The sequence below is a fragment of the Sorghum bicolor genome, chromosome 3 (assembly GCF_000003195.3).
Source record: "Sorghum bicolor cultivar BTx623 chromosome 3, Sorghum_bicolor_NCBIv3, whole genome shotgun sequence".
NCBI lineage: Eukaryota > Viridiplantae > Streptophyta > Magnoliopsida > Poales > Poaceae > Sorghum > Sorghum bicolor.
Genome location: NC_012872.2, coordinates 57919177 through 57941145, shown reverse-complemented (window position 1 = coordinate 57941145; position 21969 = coordinate 57919177). Strand labels below are relative to the sequence as shown.

General features: G+C 45.5%; 3 protein-coding genes across 3 annotated transcripts; 1 reads left to right on the top strand and 2 right to left on the bottom strand.

Moving 5' to 3' along the window:
- Positions 9647–11579, top strand: LOC8058254 (protein trichome birefringence-like 19). The gene is made up of 2 exons (XM_002458195.2): positions 9647–10447; positions 10627–11579. The coding sequence occupies exons 1-2, from the start codon at positions 9995–9997 to the stop codon at positions 11392–11394; spliced, it is 1221 nt and encodes a 406-aa protein (XP_002458240.1). The 5' UTR covers positions 9647–9994; the 3' UTR covers positions 11395–11579.
- Positions 14831–15944, bottom strand: LOC8058253. Its single transcript, XM_021457481.1, has 2 exons — positions 15868–15944; positions 14831–15779 (listed from the first exon to the last, which is right to left on the bottom strand). The coding sequence occupies exon 2, from the start codon at positions 15460–15462 to the stop codon at positions 14974–14976; it is 489 nt and encodes a 162-aa protein (XP_021313156.1). The 5' UTR covers positions 15463–15779; positions 15868–15944; the 3' UTR covers positions 14831–14973.
- Positions 15946–19636, bottom strand: LOC8058252 (ketol-acid reductoisomerase, chloroplastic). Its single transcript, XM_002456020.2, has 10 exons — positions 19307–19636; positions 19114–19206; positions 18382–18447; positions 18050–18190; positions 17574–17801; positions 17298–17415; positions 17087–17226; positions 16846–17013; positions 16591–16746; positions 15946–16503 (listed from the first exon to the last, which is right to left on the bottom strand). Exons 1-10 carry the CDS (start codon positions 19568–19570, stop codon positions 16138–16140), a joined length of 1740 nt encoding a protein of 579 aa, XP_002456065.1. The 5' UTR covers positions 19571–19636; the 3' UTR covers positions 15946–16137.

Sequence of the window (21969 nt, the reverse complement as noted above, 5' to 3'; positions counted from 1 at the left end):
GTACTGTTTCGCTCCGGTAAACAGGAAACTGTCTTGGGGAGGTTTTTTTTTTTTGAAAGGTCCGGATTGATTACCGGCATATATTAATAAGGATAGATTGGACAAGCACAAGAAAAGTACAAATTACATATTACTTGAAAATACATATTACATATTACTTGAAAATACATATTAGGCTTTTTAAGAAAAGTACCAATTCAGTGGACATATTAATAAAGACAGCCACCGTAGGCTTTAAAGTTAAAAAAAGTACATATTACATATTACTTGAAAATACAACTTGTAGTAGTGGTGCTACTACGCTCCAGCCGAAGACCACAGGAGAACTTCATCATGTGTTTCCGCTAGCATGGATTGTGGAGGCTTAAAAAATTGCTTGAGAATCCTGTCATTTCTTTGTTTCCATAGTTTCCAGAACCAGTATTGCAAGAATTTGCATTTTTCTTACTCCCTCTACTGAACATTTCGACAAATCTGCTATTTATGTGTTGAGTGGTGCTCCAGGAGTCAGGTTTCAGATTTTGGTTGTGCTCCACATGCTGCCAATATGGTTCTCGAGACTGGACATTCAACAAATAAGTGCATTACTGTTTCCAAACTTCTCTCGCATAGAGATGGAGGACAGAAATAATTATTGGGCCATTCTCGTAGCAGTAGCCGATCTGCTGTCCAGATTCTATTTTGTAGGAGCAGCCAAAGAAACAATTTGCATCGCGCCGGCACCCAGATTTTCCTAATCATTTTTGGGAACAGAGAGGAATAATGTTCATTGAATTGTATTTGATAAGCAGAGCGAGCTGAATATTCCCCATAGGCTTCCGAAGTCCAAGTGATTTTGTCTTCTTCAAGCTCATTACTATTGAAACCACAACCTAGCAAGAGTGTCCAAAGATGGAAAATTTTGGATAAGAGGGTGTCATTCAGAGCATATGCAATGTCCTAGATCCATTTGTTTCCTTGGAGTGCCTCAGCAGCTGTTCTGTTCTTTCACTTACTGCAATTAAACAAGGCTGGAAAGAGGTTACTTAGAGTCTGACACTGCATCCAACTCGAAGACCAGAAACATGCCCGATGGCCGTTCATGACCTGAACTTCTAGTTGCAGCTGCAAATAGCGCTCTGTCCGTGTTAATCGATGGGCAGTTCCCCATTCCTTTCCGGACCCTGTCCGGATTTGTGAAAGCGAGCCATAGCCATCTAAGTCGAAGGGCCCTGCTGAAACGATGGAGGTCCAAAATTCCAAGGCCAATTTTGCTGGACTTGTTTGTCACTATCGGCCAACTCACCTTGCATTTGCCTCCGGAATTCCGGATAGTTCTTGGTCGCCTGCCCATAGGAAGAACCGCCATGTTTTGTCCAAGTCTCGTGTAAATTGTTTAGGGCACTTGGAGAGCGGCGCTCAGGACTGATCTGACCTTCTCTTCGAGCCGCTACATTGAGAAGAAGTCTACCTTGCCAGCCAGCTAGTCTTCCTTTTGCCTGGTCGATGATGTGTAGCTTCAGTCTGCCTAAAGTGGCTGTGTGCTTAGCATGTTGAGGTTATCTTTTCTTTTCCTTTTCATTAACCATACCTGTGCAAGACCGGTATTGAATTTCCGCCGTAGGGATTTTTGGGTTTTTATTAGGAATGTAGGGGGTGGACTTGAAGGGAGTAGGTATTGTGATCATTTGTGCTCAATCCCCATGGGTAAGGGATTAACCTAAGTAGAACTTTAACATTTCGGTTAACATTCTTGAGTGAGTTCACTTCAGTTCATGTCTCAGTCGTATAGATACGCGGCAAGTTAAATGGGCCGAATCACGACAATGATTGAGTTTATGGGCTGTGGGGGCCTGAAGTAGGTGGCTGCCGTGGGATTTGTTGGTAGGCCCACAGAGAAGTTTTATGTATTATCGGTCGGATTCAGATTGGAAAAAAAATTATTTTTCCTCCTCTATTTTTATGAAAGTCCATTTTGTCCCTTAATTTCAAAACCAGATAAACCACCCCCTCAGCTTTTTAAACCGTGCATTTTATCTTCCTAGAGCAGTTTTGGAGTTATAGGAAGGTAAAATGCACGGTTTGAAAAGTTGAGAGAGGTGGTTTGTCCGGTTTTGGAGTTGAGAGAGGAAAATTGCACTTTCGTGAAAGTGGAGGGAGAAAAGGTAGACTTTTTTCATTCAGATTCAAATCCAGTCTTGGTGTTGTTCTGTTCATCCTAGTTGTACGTGGTTGGAGAGTTTAATGAGAAGTACAATGAATAATGAATGTATGAACCTCTAAGCATCATGTATCCTTACCGTTTCGACGTCAACGAGACAAGAGGCTCAAGGATAAGAGCCTGATTGGTTGGCTTCCAATTCTTGCCCAGCCAAAATCATAGCAAATGCCAAAATTTATAGTCGTCAATTGGTTCATTGCCAAAGAATTGGCACAACAATGTTCATGGCCAAAGTTTTGGCTAGTCTTTAGAAAGTTCTTATAAACTACATAAAGGAGAAAACTGGCAAGCCTTAATTTTGGCAGTCAACCAAATGCACACCTAGTTTTTGTCCTAATTTTGGTAGTTTTGGTTTTGGCAAATCTAAATTTTGGCTTGCCATGATTTTGGTTGGGCAAAAATTAATAGGCAACCAATCACGCCCTAAACATTGCATGAACTGAAAATTCTACAATGTTCTTGCAGAATCAAATACTATAATTAATGAGTCCAGTCAACTCGAGACAATCAAGCCACCAAAACAGCTGGCAAACACAGAAATCATGTTGCTCTTGTGGAGCTCATCAAATCGTAGCGCGCGCCACGACTTGAGAGTAGTTGAGTGCTACTAGTAGGTAGGAGTAAGAGGCTTCTTCGCTTTCAGTTGCCGTGTACTATAGATTGATGAGACAGCAGGCTAACGTTGATCATCGCATGTCTCGCCGCACTACGCTCTACACTATCATAGGATGGAATGATTGGTTGCACGCGGGTCGTGCCCGCTCCAATAATGGCAAAAGGCAAATTCTAGGCTTATATATCCGTTTTGTTGGGTTGGGACAACTAAGGCCTTGTTTAGTTCGCAAAAATTTTCAAGATTCTCTATCACATAGAATCTTTAGTCGCATGTATGGAGCTTTAAATATAGACGAAAATAAAAACTAATTTTACAGTTTACCTGTAATTTGTGAGATGAATCTTTTGAGCCTAGTTACTCCATGATTGGACAATGTTTGTCAAATAAAAACGGAAGTGCTGCAGTAGCCAAAAACCCAAATTTTTACCAACTAAACAAGGCATAAATAAGTGACACTAACTAAAATCCGGGAAAGCAGCCGGATGCGTGCCTCGATCAACGGAGGGCTGCGTCGTCTCGTCACAGCCTAGCTAAAATCCGGGAAATAAGCACCCCGTTTACGAACGTGCGACCCGCATTGCACTGCCCATGCATGGTGAGCACGTCACGGGTGACCATGCACATCCTGGCCGGTTGAGCGGAACGCCAGCGGTTGATCGACCGCCTGAAAACTTCAGTCAGCGAGTCGGGCTGCAATCGTTGTGTTTTAGCCTAAATCCGATCCTTTCACCGTCAGTTGATTATTTTTTTAGCGCAATTTGGCAAGTGTTGTGCTGACGTTAATTACCGTCGGTTGATTCTTCGCTCGGTCTTTTACCCCCACCCCCTGCCCGCACCGCCGATGCGACAGGAACAATCACCTGCCAGTCGTTGTTTGCTAGACCCAAAAACCCAAAACTTTACAAGATTTCTCGTCACATCGAACCTTGCGGCACATGTACGAAGTATTAAATATTGATAAAAAAATAACTAATTGCACAGTTTATCTGTAAATCACGAGATGAATCTTTTAAGCCTAGTTACTTCATAATTAGACAATGTTTATCAAATAAAAACGAAAATGCTACGGTGTCAGAATCCTAAAACTTTTTGCATGTAAACAAGGCCCTAGGACTCTACGCTACCACAGCCCACAGGGTACTGCGAACTGGGTGTCGGTGCGCCACGCTAGGCGACTGACGAGTACCGACACCACGTACGATTTGTATAGGACATGCATGTCAGCTGGTTATCAGGATATATTATTTTTACCAACAGTAAGAATAGCCCCCGTCGTGGGCCATGCATGGCTCGTCGATGATAAGAGCAACTCCTCTAATCTTATTATGATAGCCTTTTAGAATTTTTATTATAGAGAAATAGGCTCCAACAAATGTGCTATTTGGTTTTGTAAAATAAAAAGTTTACTGTCACTTAATTTTCGTTGATCATATATAACCAACCACTAACACTAGCTATCTGATAGCAATACTGTTGGAACCTCGTCTTTTTTAACAAGTTATCTATTTTACAAAATGGCTAAACATTAGAATTTGACTATTAATTTTAGCCAAGCTTTTGGAGTCTTGGAGATGCTCTAACCAGTTTTCTGGATGGCGATGGGCGTACTGGATGGCGATGGGCGTGGTCCGTGGAACGGACCAGGGGGACACGGCTACTGTTAACACAGCGACACCGCAATCCAAGTGGGTAGCCATCAGTCTCAACAACGGTTCAGCTGTGTCAGAAAAAAAAAAAAAGACCAACGGTTCAGGCGCAGCATCAAGGTTAATCTTTACGAGAGTTGATAAGGAAAACTTAACCAGGTAATTGATCTGTATTTTTTAAACTTTGCTTTAGGAGTAATGTTCTAGTGGTGGGCACATCTTGTGACAGTACTAGTCGTTCCACGTGCAGGAACAGTTAAACGCCAGCGGCTCCCATGTGGTGACCAACGACGGTACCAGCTCGGAAATTTACGCCACTGCCGGGCGAAGCAGATGCTGTAACCGCCCCAACCATCGTATTACAGCCTGTATGGCCTGGCCCTCACTCAGAGCACTTTCTTATCCTTTGCCTTTTTCTTTAATGAAAGGGAGGGACTTAGGCCTTGTTTAGTTCGCAAAATTTTTCAAGATTCCCGTCACATCGAATCTTACGGCACATGCATGGAGCATTAAATATACATAAAAACAAAAACTATTTGCACAGTTCATCTGTAAACCGCGAGATGAATCTTTTGAGCCTAGTTACTCTATAATTGGATAATGTTTGTCAAATAAAAACGAAAGTGCTACGGTGCCGTTTTTCACCAGTTTTTGCCAACTGAACAAGGCCTTAGGGAGTCCCTACTGGAAATTTATTAGATGTAACCAAGGAAGTTACCGGAAACCAGAGAGTTTACAAAAGGATCTGCAGGGGACTAAAGTTCAAGAGACAAAAAAGGAAACAAAGAAAATTAACACAATTACAGAAAGAGCTCTAGCCATAACTCTATTGCATGAAAATGTTTCATTTTGGCTCTCTGTATAAGCCAAAAAAGTGTGTGAAGATATCTGAACATCTTTGAACGCTAGCAGGGAGTCCTCTAAAAATGACATTATTTCTAACTATCCACGTACTCCAGCACATGATGATTATGATCTCCATGAAAAAGCTAACAAATCAACTGCGCTCTAGAACTCTCAAAAATCTATAAAGGATCAAGTGATAAATCAATTGTAATGCTAATAAGGTTACAGCAAGCTTTGGCTATTTCACACTCCAGGAATAATAGGTGTTGGACAGTTTCTTCAGAGTTTAACATAGCACACAATTGTAGGAAAGGGGGCGGGGGGGGGAGGAGGGGCCTCCTCTTCGGGTGCTAAGTCTATCATGAGTTTAAAGAATGTAGGCATGTAGAAAACAATTATAGTTATAGCAACCAAAAGAAAACTTTTATGATTAGTTTAAATGTATGTAAGGTAATGCTATGGTACCGTCTTTATTTCTTAGGAGGTAATATTCAAACAAATCTGAGCCATAGATTTTTTTTTAGATTTTTTAATTTAACCATTTAATTAATCTGGAAAAGGAAAAAGGAAACGCCAAATCTCCACGCCAAACGGGAGACAAGGAGCGACGGCCGCTTCTTGTTTCTTTTTTTTAAGCATCTCCAAGATTTTTGTATAATTGAGTTGGCAATTATTGTTGTTTGCAAACTCCTGAAACAAAATACAAAGTCTAAAAATAGGTCATCTCCAAGAATTTTGTATAATTGAGTTAGCAATTAGCCAAAGTGGACCCGACCGCGATTTTTTCCTTCGCGCGCGTAAAGTCGCCGCCGGTTCTCATGTTTTCCTCACAGGTCGCGCCACCAGTTCTTCCTGCTCCCCACCACTCGTTGCAGGTGTCGCCGTGGTGCCAACCCGACGGATGCGACCTGCCCAGGTACCTAGATCCTCTTCATGCTCTGCTCGTACATTATTGTTCCATGGCTCTGATAGATTGCCCGATGCACTGGTTCATAAATTTTACAATTCGTTTGATTCAATTCGGTCCTATCCTACTCTTCTGGCTTGCAGCGGACGACATCGGTGGTGTTCCTCGCGATCGTGATATATGGCGCGAAAGAAGTCCGGGTCGCGCGGGAGACCGGGAGACGCGCGATCGGCCTTTTGCCAAGCCGTGCGCGGCTTTGCATATATACCAAGTTTGCTCTCTCATTTGTTAAGTTGCCCAAAATATAAACTCTAAATACAAAACTATTGGATATCTTTTTTTTGCGATTTTTAACAAATTACAAGAATGCAAAATTCAAATACAAAACTCTTGAAGATGTTCTATGCTTTCCGTGTCTCCTTCCTTCTACTTTCTTCTTTCTGATTGTATCCTTCCTTTTACTTTTTTCATTCACAACCCAGCAAGTGGTACTGTACGACCGTCTGTCCGCTGGGACATATATTCAGATCTAGACCCTGCTTCGCTTGGGTCTTGTTTAGTTTGCAAAAAATTTCGTTTTTGGCTACTGTAACACTTTCATTTTTATTTGACAAACATTGTCCAAACAAAGAGTAACTAGACTCAAAAGATTTATCTCACAAATTACAGGTAAACTGTGCAATTAGTTTTTATTTTCATCTATATTTAATGCTTCATGCATACGATCAAAGATTCGATGTGACGGGAAATCTTGAAAATTTTTGTGAACTAAACAAGGCCTTACAGTATAGTAGTGCCTTATTTAGTTTCTAAAAAATTTACAAAAAAAAATTAAATTTTCTGTTATCGAATCTCGCGGCACATACATAGAATAATAAATATAGATAAAAATAATAATTAATTATACAGTTTGCCTATAATTTAAAAGACAAATCTTTTAAACCTAGTTCAGCCTATTTTGTAAATTCTTTTGGAACTAAACAAGTCCTAAGAAAAGAAGAGCAAGAGATGAACTATTTGATCTTTCAAGAAACTTAGCTCGCTGTCGCAGATACCACATGGTGAAAACTCTCGACCTTGCACGAGTCATTGTTTGACTTCGTAAGACACCCTGGGTAGTAACCATGCATGCATGCGTGTCGTAGGCTTGTTGTAGCTGCCGGTGAATCCGTACCCCATGTGCCGTGTACAAACATCCCCACGAGCACGAGTCATTGATGATGTCTACGCATGCATAGAGTTGCGGACTCTCTACACCTACACCTACTACAGGGGCCTGCTGCCTGCTGCTGAGATCAAGCCGCACCCCTTTCGGTTCGGTTCCGGCCTGGTGCAGTGGCGCCGTGCGGTGCAAACGGCAAATTCTTCGTTCCCGTCCTTGCCTGGCTTTTCTACAACTGTTACGGTGGTATCCTGCTGCAATTGCTGCTTTGCACCGGCCGAAATGGTGGTGCACGATGGAAACGGCTCGGGTGCAAGGGATCTCCCTTGCCCAACCCGCGACTGAGGCTTTGCTTAGTTTTAAAAAAAATTGCAAAAAAATTTAGATTCTCCATCATATCGAATCTTACGATGTATGTATGGAGTATTATATATAGATAAAAATAATAATTAATTACATAGTTTACCTATAATTTATAAGGAAATTTTTTTAAATCTAGTTAATTTATGATTGGAAAATATTTAATACAATAAAAATACTACGATATCTATTTTACAAAAATTTATAGAACTAAACAAGACCTGACTCCCCGCTTTTGAGCCATGTGCCGCGCTGTGGACGAACAAGAACCTACCTGCCCGCTGCCGCTTTGTCGCGTTTACCACATCATCGCAATCGCCATCGCCTTCACCGTGGAGCCCTCGCCTCACCTCAGTCACCCACCCACATCCGGCATCCAAGCAATAGTGATAGCGGTGGCCCGATCCGGGCCGTTGTGTCCATCATGCATGGTCGCACGCGAGGCCCGCGCCCACGTGCCGCCCGGCAGCGGCGAGCGGGGCGGGGCGCTCTCGCTCCTTGCCGTCGCCGGCCCTACGAACGGAGCCATTGCACAAACGAACCGTGCCTATCTGCCCTTCACCGGAGATAATTTACTCGATCGGCGACTTCACGCGCCCGGCCGGAGCCGGACGCTGCTGGCTTGGCTTGTGGTCCTGGTCCCATCCCGCGGACCGGTTCTGGCCAGGAGACAGCTGTTCCGGCTATTCACGCCACGTAGCAGTGTCTCTCTTCTCTTTGTGCCGTTCTGCTAAACAATCTTTGGCAGGGAGCAACCAATGAGTCGGGCACGGGCACGGAAGAAGGAAGAGGGAGCCATCACACCCTGCTTTCTCCCTCTCAACGACGCCAAGCTGCGCGCCTTTCGTGTCGCGTCGCTCTTCCGGCCGAATGGTTGCGCCCAATTCACGCGGTTCTTGCCGTTACACATGCACGTAGGAGTATGTAGATCTGGTCCAGGCTGCACTGCAGCCCATTTCAAACTACTACAGCTCCGTGACTTGTGATTGTGCTCCATATGGTGGCACAGGCCGTGCCAACCTCGGGGTTAACGTCCGCCGCCTGCCGAACTGAGATCGCCGGCCGGATGGGTCCAATCACGCGACGCGCCTTCCGTGATATGCATGCCTACTTGGATCTAATCTGAGTCTGATGTCAGGGCACCCGGTTCCTTGCCTTGCCAGTTGCCGTCCTCTCGTTCTGCTAATGGTTGGTGAAGCCCAGGCCGACCAGAAGAAGGCATCTTCGGCACCAGCAGTCTACCACCGTCAATTCTCACCTCTGAAACTCCAACCGGACAAACATCCCACCTTTGAAACCGAGCATGGCGAGGCGAGCACCTCCCGTAACACAAAACTAACCGATGTTCTTATCGATGGGCGCGCGCATCCACCGCTGTTTGTCCCATTTGTTTATCTGCCTAATGAAACCTGTGGTTCCCGTAGCCCGTTTGTCGATTCCTCTTGCAGCAGTAACAGTGGTACAATACAACGCGTATAAGGCTTTGTTTAGTTCCAAAAAATTTTGCAAATTCCACGTCACGTTGAATCTTTAGACGTATGTATAGAGTATTAAATATAGACAAAAATAAAAACTAATTACACAGTTTGGTCGGAATTGACAAGACGAATCTTTTGATCCTAGTTAGTCCATAGTTGGATAATATTTGTCAAATACAAATTAAAGTACTACAGTATCGATTTTCCAATATTTTTTGGAACTAAACAAGGCCTAATATTGTAGGATAATCCGTTTCAGATCTGCAGGGGTCAAAGACAGCTCGATTTACAGCTCGGCAAGGGTAAGCAGCAGCAGGGCCACTTGAGACTTGACCCCCCCAACAGAGGTCATGCGGGGTGCATTTTCTTACTGATGATGGGGCTTACGTACGCGATTAAATATTGACAGGGACAGACATGTTCTCTTGCGAGCCCCACTTGGCAGTATTATTGAAACCGGCCGCGCACCTACTCTCTGCCTTCACGCGGCCACCGGCTTGGCTTGCTTATTCAAGAGCACCCAAAAGGGCTTTCGGGCTTTCGCCATGGATGGATAGCGCTAGCTAGATATCACTCACACAGCTACCGAGCCCCGGCCATCACCGGCGGAGCGGAGGCCGTCGTCGTCTTGCTAGCCGGCGTGCCGATGCTTGTCTTGCCCATGAATTGCTGCTAGCGGAGAGTAGCTAGCCGGCCGGAGAGAGATTGCTAGGTAGCCAGATAGGTGGGGAATTGAATCGGAGGTCTGGTGGCGGCGGCGGAAGGCGGCGGATAAGAGGATGAAGAAGCTCCACTGGTTGGTGCGGTTCCTGTTCGGGCCGGTGCCGGTCTACTTCTCGGCGCTGGCCATCCTCATCGTGCTCACCAACGCGCAGTACTTCGGGCTGGTGGGCGTCGGCGTGGCGCCGCGCGCCGCGAAGCTGGCCTCCACCACGCCCGTGGTCAGCGTCATGAAGTACTGCGACATCTTCCGCGGCGAGTGGGTGCCCGACGCCGAGGCGCCCTACTACAACCACAAGACGTGCCACATGATCCAGGAGCACCAGAACTGCCTCAAGTACGGGCGCCCCGACCTCGGATTCCTCAAGTGGCGGTGGCGGCCCTCCGGCTGCGACCTGCCGCGCTTCGACCCGCTGCAGTTCCTGCAGTTCGTCCGCGGCAAGTCGCTGGCCTTCGTCGGCGACTCCCTGGCCAGGAACCACATGCAGTCGCTGCTCTGCCTCCTCTCCCAGGTGAGTGATGACTGCTCTGAGTGATGATGATGATGATGACAATTCACAAGAGCCTGCTGCCTGCTCTGTTGCCGAGTCGCATGAGACTTTGCGCAGCTGAAGCTTCCAGCAATTCGCAGCATGCATGATGAACAGCGACTGACCTCACGACTGATCGATCACTGTGTCCATGGCTGCAGGTGGCGTATCCCAAGGACCTGTCGGCGAACCCGTCGGACCAGAACAAGGTGTACCACTACCGGGCGTACAACTTCACCATCAGCATGTTCTGGTCGCCGTTCCTGGTGCGCGCGCGGGAGCCCGACCACGACGGCCCCGCGCACACGGGCCACTGGAGCCTGTACCTAGACGAGGCCGACGACAAGTGGGTCTCGCAGATCTCCCGCTTCGACTACGTGCTGGTGTCGGCGGCCAACTGGTTCTCCCGCCCGTCCCTCTTCTACGAGAAGCGTCGCCTGATCGGGTGCAGCTTCTGCAGCCGCCAGTACGGCGTCCCCGACCTGACGCTCTACTACTCGCAGCGCCGCGCGTGGCGCGTGGCGCTGCGCGCCATCAACGACCTGGAGCACCTCCGCGGGCGTGTCATCGTGCGCATGCTCTCCCCCATGTCGCACTTCGAGAACGGGACGTGGGACCACGGCGGCGACTGCAAGCGCACGCAGCCGCTGCGGGGGAACCAGACCACCATGGAAGGCCGCGACCTGCACTTCTACACCGCGCAGATGGAGGAGTTCCGCGCGGCGGAGAAGGTCGCGAGCGACAAGGGGCGGCGGCTGATGCTCATGGACGCCACGGCGGCGATGCTGATGCGGCCCGACGGGCATCCCAGCCGGTACGGGCACTGGGCCAACGAGAAGGTGCAGCTCTACAACGACTGCATCCACTGGTGCCTCCCCGGACCCATCGACATCTGGAACGACATGCTCTTCCAGATGCTCCTCGCCTAGTAGCAAGGATAAGCGATCGATCGAACCAGCTCAACAAATCCGTCGCCGGTAACCGTGCACAGATTCGTTTTTTTTTTGTTTTTGCCTTTGGTTCGTTTTCTTTTTAAAGAAAAAAGGGTACAATTTTGACAAGCAAGGAAAGGATTCGTTCCTCCCGGAAGACGAGATCATCCGTTCGTTCCCCCCGTTCTCTGTGTTGTTTTGCGGTGTCGATCCGAGTGAACTTTTTTTTCCTGGTTGGTCGGCGCCGTGAAAGTGAAAAGGACAAAAAAAGGACCGCTCCTAGCGGTGGTGGTGCCTTTGATTCTGCTTATGGCTGGCGCACGCAAAGCAACGCAACGCAAGCTGTCGAAAAGGTCACGGACTCACGGCCATCTTCCGATCTTCGATTCGTTTGAAATGAAAGTTAACTGGCTGTACTCCCCCGCGTATCGCCGTATCATGTTCCTGTCACTGCCATCTTGTTGCAGTTCCAAATCTGGGGGCGCGTACGAGAGTCAGGAGTAAAAGCGCCGCGCGTTGCTTCACTGGCCTGGGTGTGGTCGTGCACGCACGGCGTCCGCCGTCCGCATCGCGTCCGTCCGGCCTCCGGCGGACCGGCGATGGATGGTGGATCGCACTGGTGGCGCCGGGGCTGGGGCAAAGAAAAAAAGTGGTGCGCGCAGCGCAAGACCGGAAAGAGGAGCCGGCACGCGCATTGTCGTTGTCGGGGAGCGGGGCCTGGTCGGCGAGCGGCGGCCATGTGTGGAGGTGATGACGAGAGTGAATGCCTGAATCTGAGGAAGGGGGTGTGCAGCGTGAGCCGCGTGACTCGATAGCGCGGGGGAGAGTGTGCAGAGGGGTTGGTGTGCCGGTGTGCGTCCACCGCCCACACACAGGCCAGGCCCCAGGTCAGGCCAGTGCTGCTGCCTCTGCTGGGCAGCCTCTCTGGCCTCTGCAAGGTGTACTGCGGCGTTCTAGAACCGAACCAGGCCTGGCGCTGGCGGGCGGTTATGACAAGCGCTCGGGAGCCCCGCGCACGCAGCGCGAGGACCTGAGGGAGTGAGGACGGGGACGGGCCATGTCGCGGGGCGCCATCCGCCGATCCGCGCATGTCCAGCTCCAATCTCTGCCTCCGAAGTGGCTCCTCTCCAAAATGCAGGCTAGCACTGTACAAGTTTTAAGTCTACAGACATACCCACGCCGACAGCGCGTGGGTCCTTGCTAGTAAAGATCAATGCCCATAATGAGCGGCGAGGGTACGGGTGCCCAGTGGCTGCGAAAGTTAGCGACAGACCTTTTTTTTTTCTTTGTTTTTGTTTACAAGACGCATGATACAGATGGGGAGCGTAAAGATTGCAACACGCACAGGGCAAAGATTTTTATCCTGAAGATGTACTCCTGCGACAGTAACATGTGAGCACACAGAAGGCGATGGTCCAGTCCACTGTACAAAGTGATGATGTTGCCGTCACGCTGCGATCCGTATACCACGTACACATTAGCAACTCCGAACTTGATGCGAACCAGCCGGTACGTACTACTACTCCTGGCGGCTTAACTGGTGGATGCGTGCATGCATCGATGATAACTTCACGAGCAAGATCGAGTCGTGGTGGACTCATCAGAGCAGTAGTCGTACACGGTAGTGGTGGTGCTGACAGACAGGAGAGGAGACGATTGCCGGGTTCCGTAATTTGCGGGGCATCCGCGGCTCCGGCTGGAAGGAGGAGCAGGTTGCAGGTGGACTGCGGGGACCCCCCCCGACCCCGAGTGCTCGCGTCCACTCGATGTGCGGTTTTGCTGCGCACCGACGCTTTCGGCCGGAACTTTACTCAGCGCCGGACGTCGGCGCCAACTCTAATCACTAAACGCCGTTCTGTTAACGACCTGCCACGGCGGGGGACTGACGAAAGGTGCGCCAGCCCGCCATCCGCGGTGCCGGTCAGCGTCTCTGCACCGTCGATCCACCGTAGCGTCTGCAGTGGAGCACCGTTTCCGTTTCAGAGGAAACGGAAGTTCAATACAGCGACTAACGTAACGGGACCGCCGATGCCGATGCCGATCCCAATCCTCGGCCGGCTCCTTGGATAATAGGCCGAAAATAGCGCTGGGACAGAAGTTGGCATGGGCCTATATATCATGAAGCCCGGAACAAAAGTTTCCCTGGCCGGGAAGCCAACGTCGCGATTGCCCGGCCCACATGCCGAAGAGGAGGGATACGGCAGTTCGCGTCCTGCTGAGCATGGGGATAAACCTTATACCCGCGATTTTTTAGTATAATTTAATAAACCAAATAAATATTTTTTTCTTATTTTTTTATTTAGATTATTTAGAGAAGAATCACGTGTATCTATTTGGAGCACCGTCCTCATCCTCACATCTTGCTTGTGCAACATCAATGAACAAACCCTAAAAGATGGCGAAGCTCGCCGCGACAACCTAAACTATATCATATCAACATATTTTTCCTAGAGCTATTATTACAGTCCAAGTTTTCTCCTCAATCAAATTACGAAAAAGAACTTGTCTTCTTCGATTCTTAAAACTATTTAAGTTACCTCCTCACCGGTTGTCATTTTTAATTAAAAATTAGAAAAGCTCGGCAACCCATAACAAGATTTTAAATAATCATCAAAAGATACCTCCAAGCTTTAATAAGGAAACCCAAATAAAGGAGTTTTTCAATTTCAGAATTAGTTCTAGAATAAAGGAAAAATATCCAAAAACAATATAAAAAATTCTTAGAACATTCAAATCAATGTCGTCTAAATGCGTTTTGAAAACTTTCCACAGCAAAAATTATGAGATGCGACCACCATGAAAGCAAAATACGTTAGTGTCCATGCATGTTGATTGCATCTCGTTTTTTTTATGTGAAAAGCTTTAAGACACGTTTCGACATGTCTTCCTAGAGTTAAATCTAATTTCTTGAAGCTTTTATATATATTTTTTTAGTGAGTATCAAATATTTTATTTGAATTTATCATGTCTCAAAAATATATTTACGATTTTTTCGAATTTCTAAAAAATACAGATATTCTTCGTGGTTTACCGGGATTATTTAACTGAAAATGACAAAAGCAATTTGGATATCGCTTCAAACCAGGACAAGTAGGTAAACTAAACTGCCTCCAGTTCTGGAGTTGGAGAGGGAGAACTGAACTAGTACGTGATAGACTGATAGTTCAACGAGGCAAAGGATTTGGTTCTCGCTCCTAGCAGAAGTTCTGTCGATTGTCGAAGGCATCACGATTGGCCAAATCGACCATTCTTGTCAGTGGTCTTCACCTGTCACAAGCTACAAAATACGCATTGGACTGTGACAAACATGTGCTAGGAAAGACAGTGTTGGCACTCTCAATTATTGAGCAACTGCGTAAGTTCTCTGTAGCAATATATCTCGTGAAACCGTACAAATCCATATTCGTCGTGGACTCGTGGTGCTATTCAGGAGCATGGTTTAGCACTAAGCAGGCCTTTTTATGCAGCAAATCATCAAAAGCAACGAGGCGTGTAGTAAGGTGTAACATTTAAAAGCAAAAGCAAGGCTTCCCACACCGACACAGCATGTGTGTGCGTGCGCGGGCGCGGCAGCAGCTACTGTCCCGCGGCGAACGCCTGGACAGGGAAGGTCTTGGTGACGCCGGCGAGGCTCTTGAAGTGGATCTTGCCCGTGGGCGGGTCGTCGACGATGATCTCGTTGACGGGGGGCCACAGCATGAGCTCCTTGGCCTTGACGCCCTTGAGCTTCTTGATGCGCTTGGCGCTGACGAGGCCCGTGATCTCGACGTCGTAGCTCACCTGCTTGCTCACCAGCTTGAACTGGTGCTCCACCTTCTTCCGCTGCGCGATCCACATGTACCCCGTGGCGCGCACGAACCCGACCTCGATCACGTTCTCCAGGGGCAGCAGGCCCAGCGGGAGCCCGAACTCCTCCAGCAGCGACACCGCCATCTTCAGGCCCTCCTCGTGCCCCTTCTTCACCACGCCGCCCTCCCTCTCCGCCATGCCTGATTGCGTAGCTGATCTTCGAATCGGCTCGTCTGTGGTTTGCGTGTGGCTGTTGTGGGGTTTATTTGTATACATATATAGGGAGGTGAGCCAGGAAACGCCAAGCGAACGAGTGCTGACAGGCCTCGAATTAATCGTTGGGTTTTTTAGAAGTTTGCCATGCGGATGTTCGAGTTCGACGACGGAATGACCGAGCGATGCTACTTTGTTGGTAGCGCCCAAGGTAGCCTTGTCTGTTTGTCAGCGTGGCGCAGGGTTTGCATTGCCTAGTCCGAAGGGCCGGCAATGCCGCCCGTGCATCGTGCAATGCTTGCCCTTCCAAAGTCCCAACAAAAGTTTGCAGCGATCACTGACAGATTGTCCAGGCTTCCCCTCTCCATCAGAGCTGCAAGCTTTGAGAGAATGTCACAATAAATCAAGTTAGGCATAAACTAGCAAATCGAAGTCGAAATGGTGACCACAATTAGCTTGAGCCCGAACCTTGGGTTCATGATATTCAGAATAAGACTTAGATCCCGAGCCTCAGCTATGAGCCCTACAGCATTCACATCAAAAAGGGAATACCGAATCAGACATTTGGTATCAACCATTTATTCTTATTCTTGCAAACCACAACAGTACTACACCCCAAGAGTTTACTTGTCTGGTCCTCAAACAGGAGCAATACAGGTAATCTAAGAGTTCAAAAGCCCACACATATTAGTTCTTACAAACTAACCATTGCAGGACACACTGAAGATCCATACGAGCTTATGAAGACTGTCGAAGCTCCGGACGCACGAAATCTGCATCAGCAGTCACTGAGATGTCAACAGTGGGCCTCAGCTGAGCGCAGACTTCAATGGCACCGTGAACAGGGTCAGACATGAAGTTGCTGATGAGGTCTTGGTTGATTGGTGCTTTCTTGTCAACGGTCACAAACGCTTGTTGGGTCAAGATGTAATCGAAGCGTGGTGCCCACTTCCTTGATCCCAAGCGAGCAGTTGTGGAGCAGTTATCAACCATGAAGGCCACACCACGAGCATGCATAAACGGGTTCAACGAGTCCACAGACTCGATCAGGCTCTCATTAATGATCTCCGAGTAAGAGTGGCCCTTCTTTCTTAGGACCTCAATCTGCAGTGGTACAAAACAAAAGACTGTTAAACATTTCACAAACCAGTGTGTAATGAAACCTTGTTACTCCTGGATATGGAATCAAACCTGAGCCATCATTAGTGCAACATACACTCCAGCAGTGAAGGGATGCAATGGACCAAGATCACCTTGTGGCCTGGTAGAACGGACCCTTTCACCCACCTTCCACATACGTGTTTGATCAATATTCCCCATAGGGAAAGCAGGAAGCCCTTCCTTCTCCTGTTAAGAGAAGAAAATACATGTAAACATTTTACTTTGTTTCATTGGAGATCCATGAATAGAATATGATTTAGAATTTTAGCAGATGGGAAAGCGTACATAAAATCTCCTCCCAGCCAACACCACACTTCTAATCTCACTTCCAGAAGAAACGTCTTCATAGCACTCATACAATATGTCCATGCATGGGTAATATGCTGCGCTGTAGGCCTCAATAAACTGCTTCTTTCCTTCTTCGGTCAAAGAGTTATACACTTCAAGCATCCCCTGGTACCATGGAAAGACATGAGATGAGTAAAGCCAAAATGAAACAATCAAAAGATAAAAAAAAGCTGTGTACCTTCTTTGAAATAGTTTTCGATATAATTCCAGTGATGCTCTCAACTGTATTTTTATATGCTGAGTCCTCATCCATTCCTTGTTCTGTGTATCTCCTAAAAAGAGCCTCCACCATGCCATGGACAGCACCAAGCAAAATACCTGCATACTAAATAATTAGACACAGACTCAAAGTGCAAAACTTTATTTCGTTGGACAGGAAAGTAGGTAACCTCGCTCGCCAAAAATATCACTCCGGTACTCCTGCTCTAGAGTAGTAGCAAATGTGAAAGGAGAACCTAGAGCTACTGACCACCCTAGAGCTACATCTGTTGCCCTTCCATCAACATCCTATAAGATGCAAAGAACAGCACGAGGATGTCAACAGAGATTCAAAAATATACACTTAAAGGAAGAACCAAACAAAACAAACATGTGAACATATGTAATATACCTGGGGAAGGTAAACATGTAATAAACTATTCAGACAATACCCATATGTAACATACCTGGTGAACAGCAAAGCTAGCATTGATACCAGCACCATTAATCTCTTTGCCCTGAACATAAAGTCTTCTAACTGATGGACCCATTCCCTTGGGGCATACAGCAATCACGCTGATGTTTTTAGGGAAATCAAGACCCAGAGATTGCAAATGTCCAAGGAGAAATCCATGTGACAAACCAAGAATACTGTTTGGTTTCATGTGTGAGAAAATTTTCTCGTAGTTATCAGCCTGTACAGAGTATTGAAGTACCGTAAATGTCATCAGACTTTTAAACATATAAGATTGTGACCAACTAGAATCAGTCTCATCTCAAAGCAACAGAATTAAAATAATAATAATTGGAATAACAAAAGGTGCAACACTATAGTACTATACCAGAGAATGATCGACAGCAAGAATTTTTTTTAAAAAAAAAGATCAACAGAAAGTATGCAGCATATGAGCACATGAGCATATAAATCGATGAAGAATCAAACCTGAGCAGAATCAGATATCAGCAGCAAAACAAGATCACTGCTTGATACAGTCTCCCATATATCACCCAGTGTCCCACTCTCTTCAGTGAACCCCGCTGCTCGGGCTTCTTCAAACGATTTAGAACCTTTCCGGAGACCAATCTGAAACCAAAACAGCAGAATCAGAGAGGAAATACTGCTTACTGCTTAAGTAACATCTAGTCAACGAGAAACCAAGGAACAAATGATGGCTCATTGAAGCAATGATTTAGAGCTACCATCTGTTTGAAAATTTGACTGTCTCTATCAAGGCTAACATATGCTGTACTAGCAGAATGCAAATAAGACCTAACCTTAACAACAACGTCTGCCTTTGCCTCAACAAGTGAGTCTCTCAAGTTCTGAGCTTGTGCAGGACCCTGCAAAATTAATGATGACTATCTCAGTATCTGCACATGGTTTTTATCAATGTGTAGATACCTCCTTTCTTCTACACAACTTATAGAAACAGAAAATTCATGTCCAAAAGTAAATAGGAAAAATATTGATGGGTAAACAACTATAACTTAATAAACAATGAAATATAAGAAAATACAGATTGTGCATTTACATCGACTCTAGATAATTCAATTGATACTGCCATTAGGGAAGGTATTCACTGCATCCAACACCAACAAGCAACAAACATAGCAACATCGATATCAATTCCTACTAAACCAAACTATATATACCTCATAAAGAGTAACATTAGCACGGTAACACTCAAGCCCAATAGCAGTGACATGTTTGCTCAACATTAATAGTTTCAAGTGATTGATACTAGCATATAATGTTTTTGTTCTTCACCATCATGCAAATTGACCCTACCATATTCATCCGACAAAGAGTGCTCGAGCAAAAATGTATAATCTAAATCTGCAGTTGGTGCCGAAGATATCGTTCCCAAGAGCACGCCATCATTTGGGCACTTACAACGACTTCTATCTATACTCAAATAGAATAACCCAATACATCCGACAGAAGTAAACGCCGGTAGAGACAAGAACAGTTCCATCAGACAAAACAGAGTTTGCAGGCCTTTTAACCTGCGAGCCCCAGCCGATTACGCCGATCTGTTTGATTCCCTTGAAGGCCTCCGGCAACAGCGGGAACAGATCCCTCCCACCCCTCACAATATACTGCAACACAAACCAGCAAAATCAGCAGCGTGTGTGTGGGTTCGCACAAACTAAACAACGAAAGGATCACGGAAGCACGGGCTAGGCCTGCAAATCGTACCTCCTCATGGCCGGCCAGGGACACCTTCTCCTTCTTGAAGACGGAGGTCTCGAAGTCGAGCGATGGCATGGCGGTGCCGATAACCGACGGCGACGAGACCTTCGCAGCCACGGCGCGGCGGCGGTCCGCGGAGGCGGCGAGGAGGCATGGGGGCTGCGTGGCGGGGAAGGAGACGGAGGCGGCGGCTGTGCCTACGGAGGGGGCGGGGTTTAGGGTTTTGCGGGCGATGGCGAGGTAGGTGGAGGAGGAGGTGGCCGCCGCCATTTCGGAGGAGCGAAGGGGCTACTGAAGCGTGAGGGTGGCTGGCTGGAAAGAGGGGATTTCCGGAGATGCGTCCGTGAGCTTTTTTATGCGTGGGATTGTAGGGCAGAAAAGTTGGTGACAGTAGGACAGTCACATCCTAGTAGCACAAGCACCAAAAAAAAAAAGTTCTTGGATGCGAATGGATGAGGCTTTGTTTAGTTAGTGTCTAATTATGGATTAATTAGATTTAAAAGATTTACCTCGCGAATTACATCTAAGCTGTATAATTAGTTATTTTATATTTATATTTAATGTTTTATGCATAAATAATTATAAAAAAAACTCAAACAATATTTGTATATCTATCATCTCATATTTAGTTGGATGAAGTTTATCGTGTGACTCGTTACGCGGTCATGAGAGTGTGTGACGCCCTCGCATTAATATGTTATTTGGAATGTGGGACTGTTAGATAGAAATATTTAAGAGAGTATTTTTTGTTAGGATGCCCCTACATGTGAATGAAGAATTAAATTTAGGAGTATTCTAAGTAATAATAATCGTATTAAAAGGCAAATCAACGCGAGCCATTTGTCATCGGAAGATTATTACACACCCTAATGCACTGAAGAATTTGCATTTTTCTTCCCAGCAGTTTTTTGTGCAGATGTGCAGCTGCTTTGCTGCAGGTCCCCACTCCCCAAAGCCAAAATGGCTTTTCGCTACGGTTTGGGTCAAATCTGCGTGCACTAACTTCTATAGGCATCGTGTTACAATGGCCCACACTCCACATACGCGTGGTCACTGGTCATGCAGTTAGGCCAGTGATCCGTTTGAATGTACTGCTTTCGAAACAAATCTGCTGATAAAGCATAAATAAAATGAATAATAAAACAATCTCCACAATATATGAGTTTCATCTTGACGTTTTCTAGGCTGGACAAAGCATTTAATTACTACAAAATAATTAGATCTCAGAGTGGGCATTCGGTTCTCGGTTCGGTTCCCTCGGTTATTTATAAAATTCGGTTCAGAACCGATCGGTTCCAAAAAAAATTAGAAACCGAACATTTCGGTTCTAAGTTATTTCGGTTCGGTTCCGGTTCTTACCGAACTAACCGAATTTTTCTAGGAAAGGTTAATACAACGATAATAATAATTGATAAGATTACATTAGCAATATAGTAACATAAATACAGTAATTTAATATGAGACGTCACACAAAAATCAAACTTTGTCTTACAAAATACTAGTAAGTAAAGTAAAATTCATGAATTTCGGTTCTTTCGGTTAACCGAGGGTAGGAACCGAATTGTTCTCGGTTATTTCGGTTCCTCAAAACTTGGAACCGAATAAGGAACCGGTTCTTTCGGTTTCGGTTAATTATGCCCACTCTGAATTGGATCACATGCAAGATGGTGAAACGATTTAGCCCTCAGTGGGGATTTCATCTCGTTTCACCGCGTGGGAAACAACGCCCGCGGGGTTTCACCATGGTGAAACTACTTCCTTCTCTCTCCTCTTCGTTTCATGCAAAAAGTGCAGTTTTACTGACATGACGCTCTAATAAATGTGCATGACATCCTGGTAAAACCTCCACTGAAGACTGGCCTTAGGGCGTCTCCAACATCTTATTTAGTTCTGATTTTTTTTAATTTGACTACTATATTATTTTTGTTTTATTTGATAATAGTATCTAATCATTAACTAATTAGATTTAAAAGATTCATCTCACAATTTACACGTAAATTATATAATTAGTTTTTTATCTATATTTAGTGCTCTATATATATCTCCAGAGATTCGATGTGATGAGTGAAAAGTTATTTGTTGAGAAACTAAACAAGACCTACCTATTTCGTTAGCTATAGAAAAAAAATAGAAGAGAGAGTAGTTATTAGCGATGAGTGAATAGCCTACTTATTTCAGGTAATCCAAAAATATGAGAGAGGAACATGTGGATCTAATAATACATAGAAAAATAAATATATACTCCCTGCATACCTATAAAAAAATATTTAGGACAGCGACACAGTTTCTAAAGCATAACTTTAAATTCTTATTTTTATAAAAAATATTTATCGAAAAATGGTACATGTATATTTTTATAAAAGTATTTTTTAAGACAAATCTATTCGTATATTTTTCATATTTTTTAAACTTAACAACTTAAAAGTTATTCATGATTTATATTCGCAATGTTTAACCTAAACCTTATCTAAAATGATTTTTTATAGATACTAGCAAAAATACCCGTGCGTTGCAACGGGAGAAAAAAGCTATCAAATCTATATCTATATCTCTATTACCTAATTATATATATTTATACCTAATAATAAAGAGGTAAAATTTTAGGTTCTTTTTTTGTCCATTTTTTTTGTCTATCTTCCTCTAACTACCGAACAATGAAAAGTTTCTTT

What these genes read in the sequence shown, in the direction of transcription:
- LOC8058252 (XM_002456020.2), bottom strand. Translation starts at nt 19,570, where the DNA reads ATGGCGGCGGCCACCTCCTCCTCCACCTACCTCGCCATCGCCCGCAAA. An exon ending in TGATATCTGATTCTGCTCAG is followed by an intron (nt 17,802 to 18,049) that starts GTTTGATTCTTC and finishes TACTCTGTACAG; the next exon opens with GCTGATAACTACGAGAAAAT. An exon ending in TGATATTTTTGGCGAGCGAG is followed by an intron (nt 17,227 to 17,297) that starts GTTACCTACTTT and finishes TTTAGTATGCAG; the next exon opens with GTATTTTGCTTGGTGCTGTC.
- LOC8058254 (XM_002458195.2), top strand. Translation starts at nt 9,995, where the DNA reads ATGAAGAAGCTCCACTGGTTGGTGCGGTTCCTGTTCGGGCCGGTGCCG. An exon ending in TGCTCTGCCTCCTCTCCCAG is followed by an intron (nt 10,448 to 10,626) that starts GTGAGTGATGAC and finishes CCATGGCTGCAG; the next exon opens with GTGGCGTATCCCAAGGACCT.
- LOC8058253 (XM_021457481.1), bottom strand. Translation starts at nt 15,462, where the DNA reads ATGTATACAAATAAACCCCACAACAGCCACACGCAAACCACAGACGAG.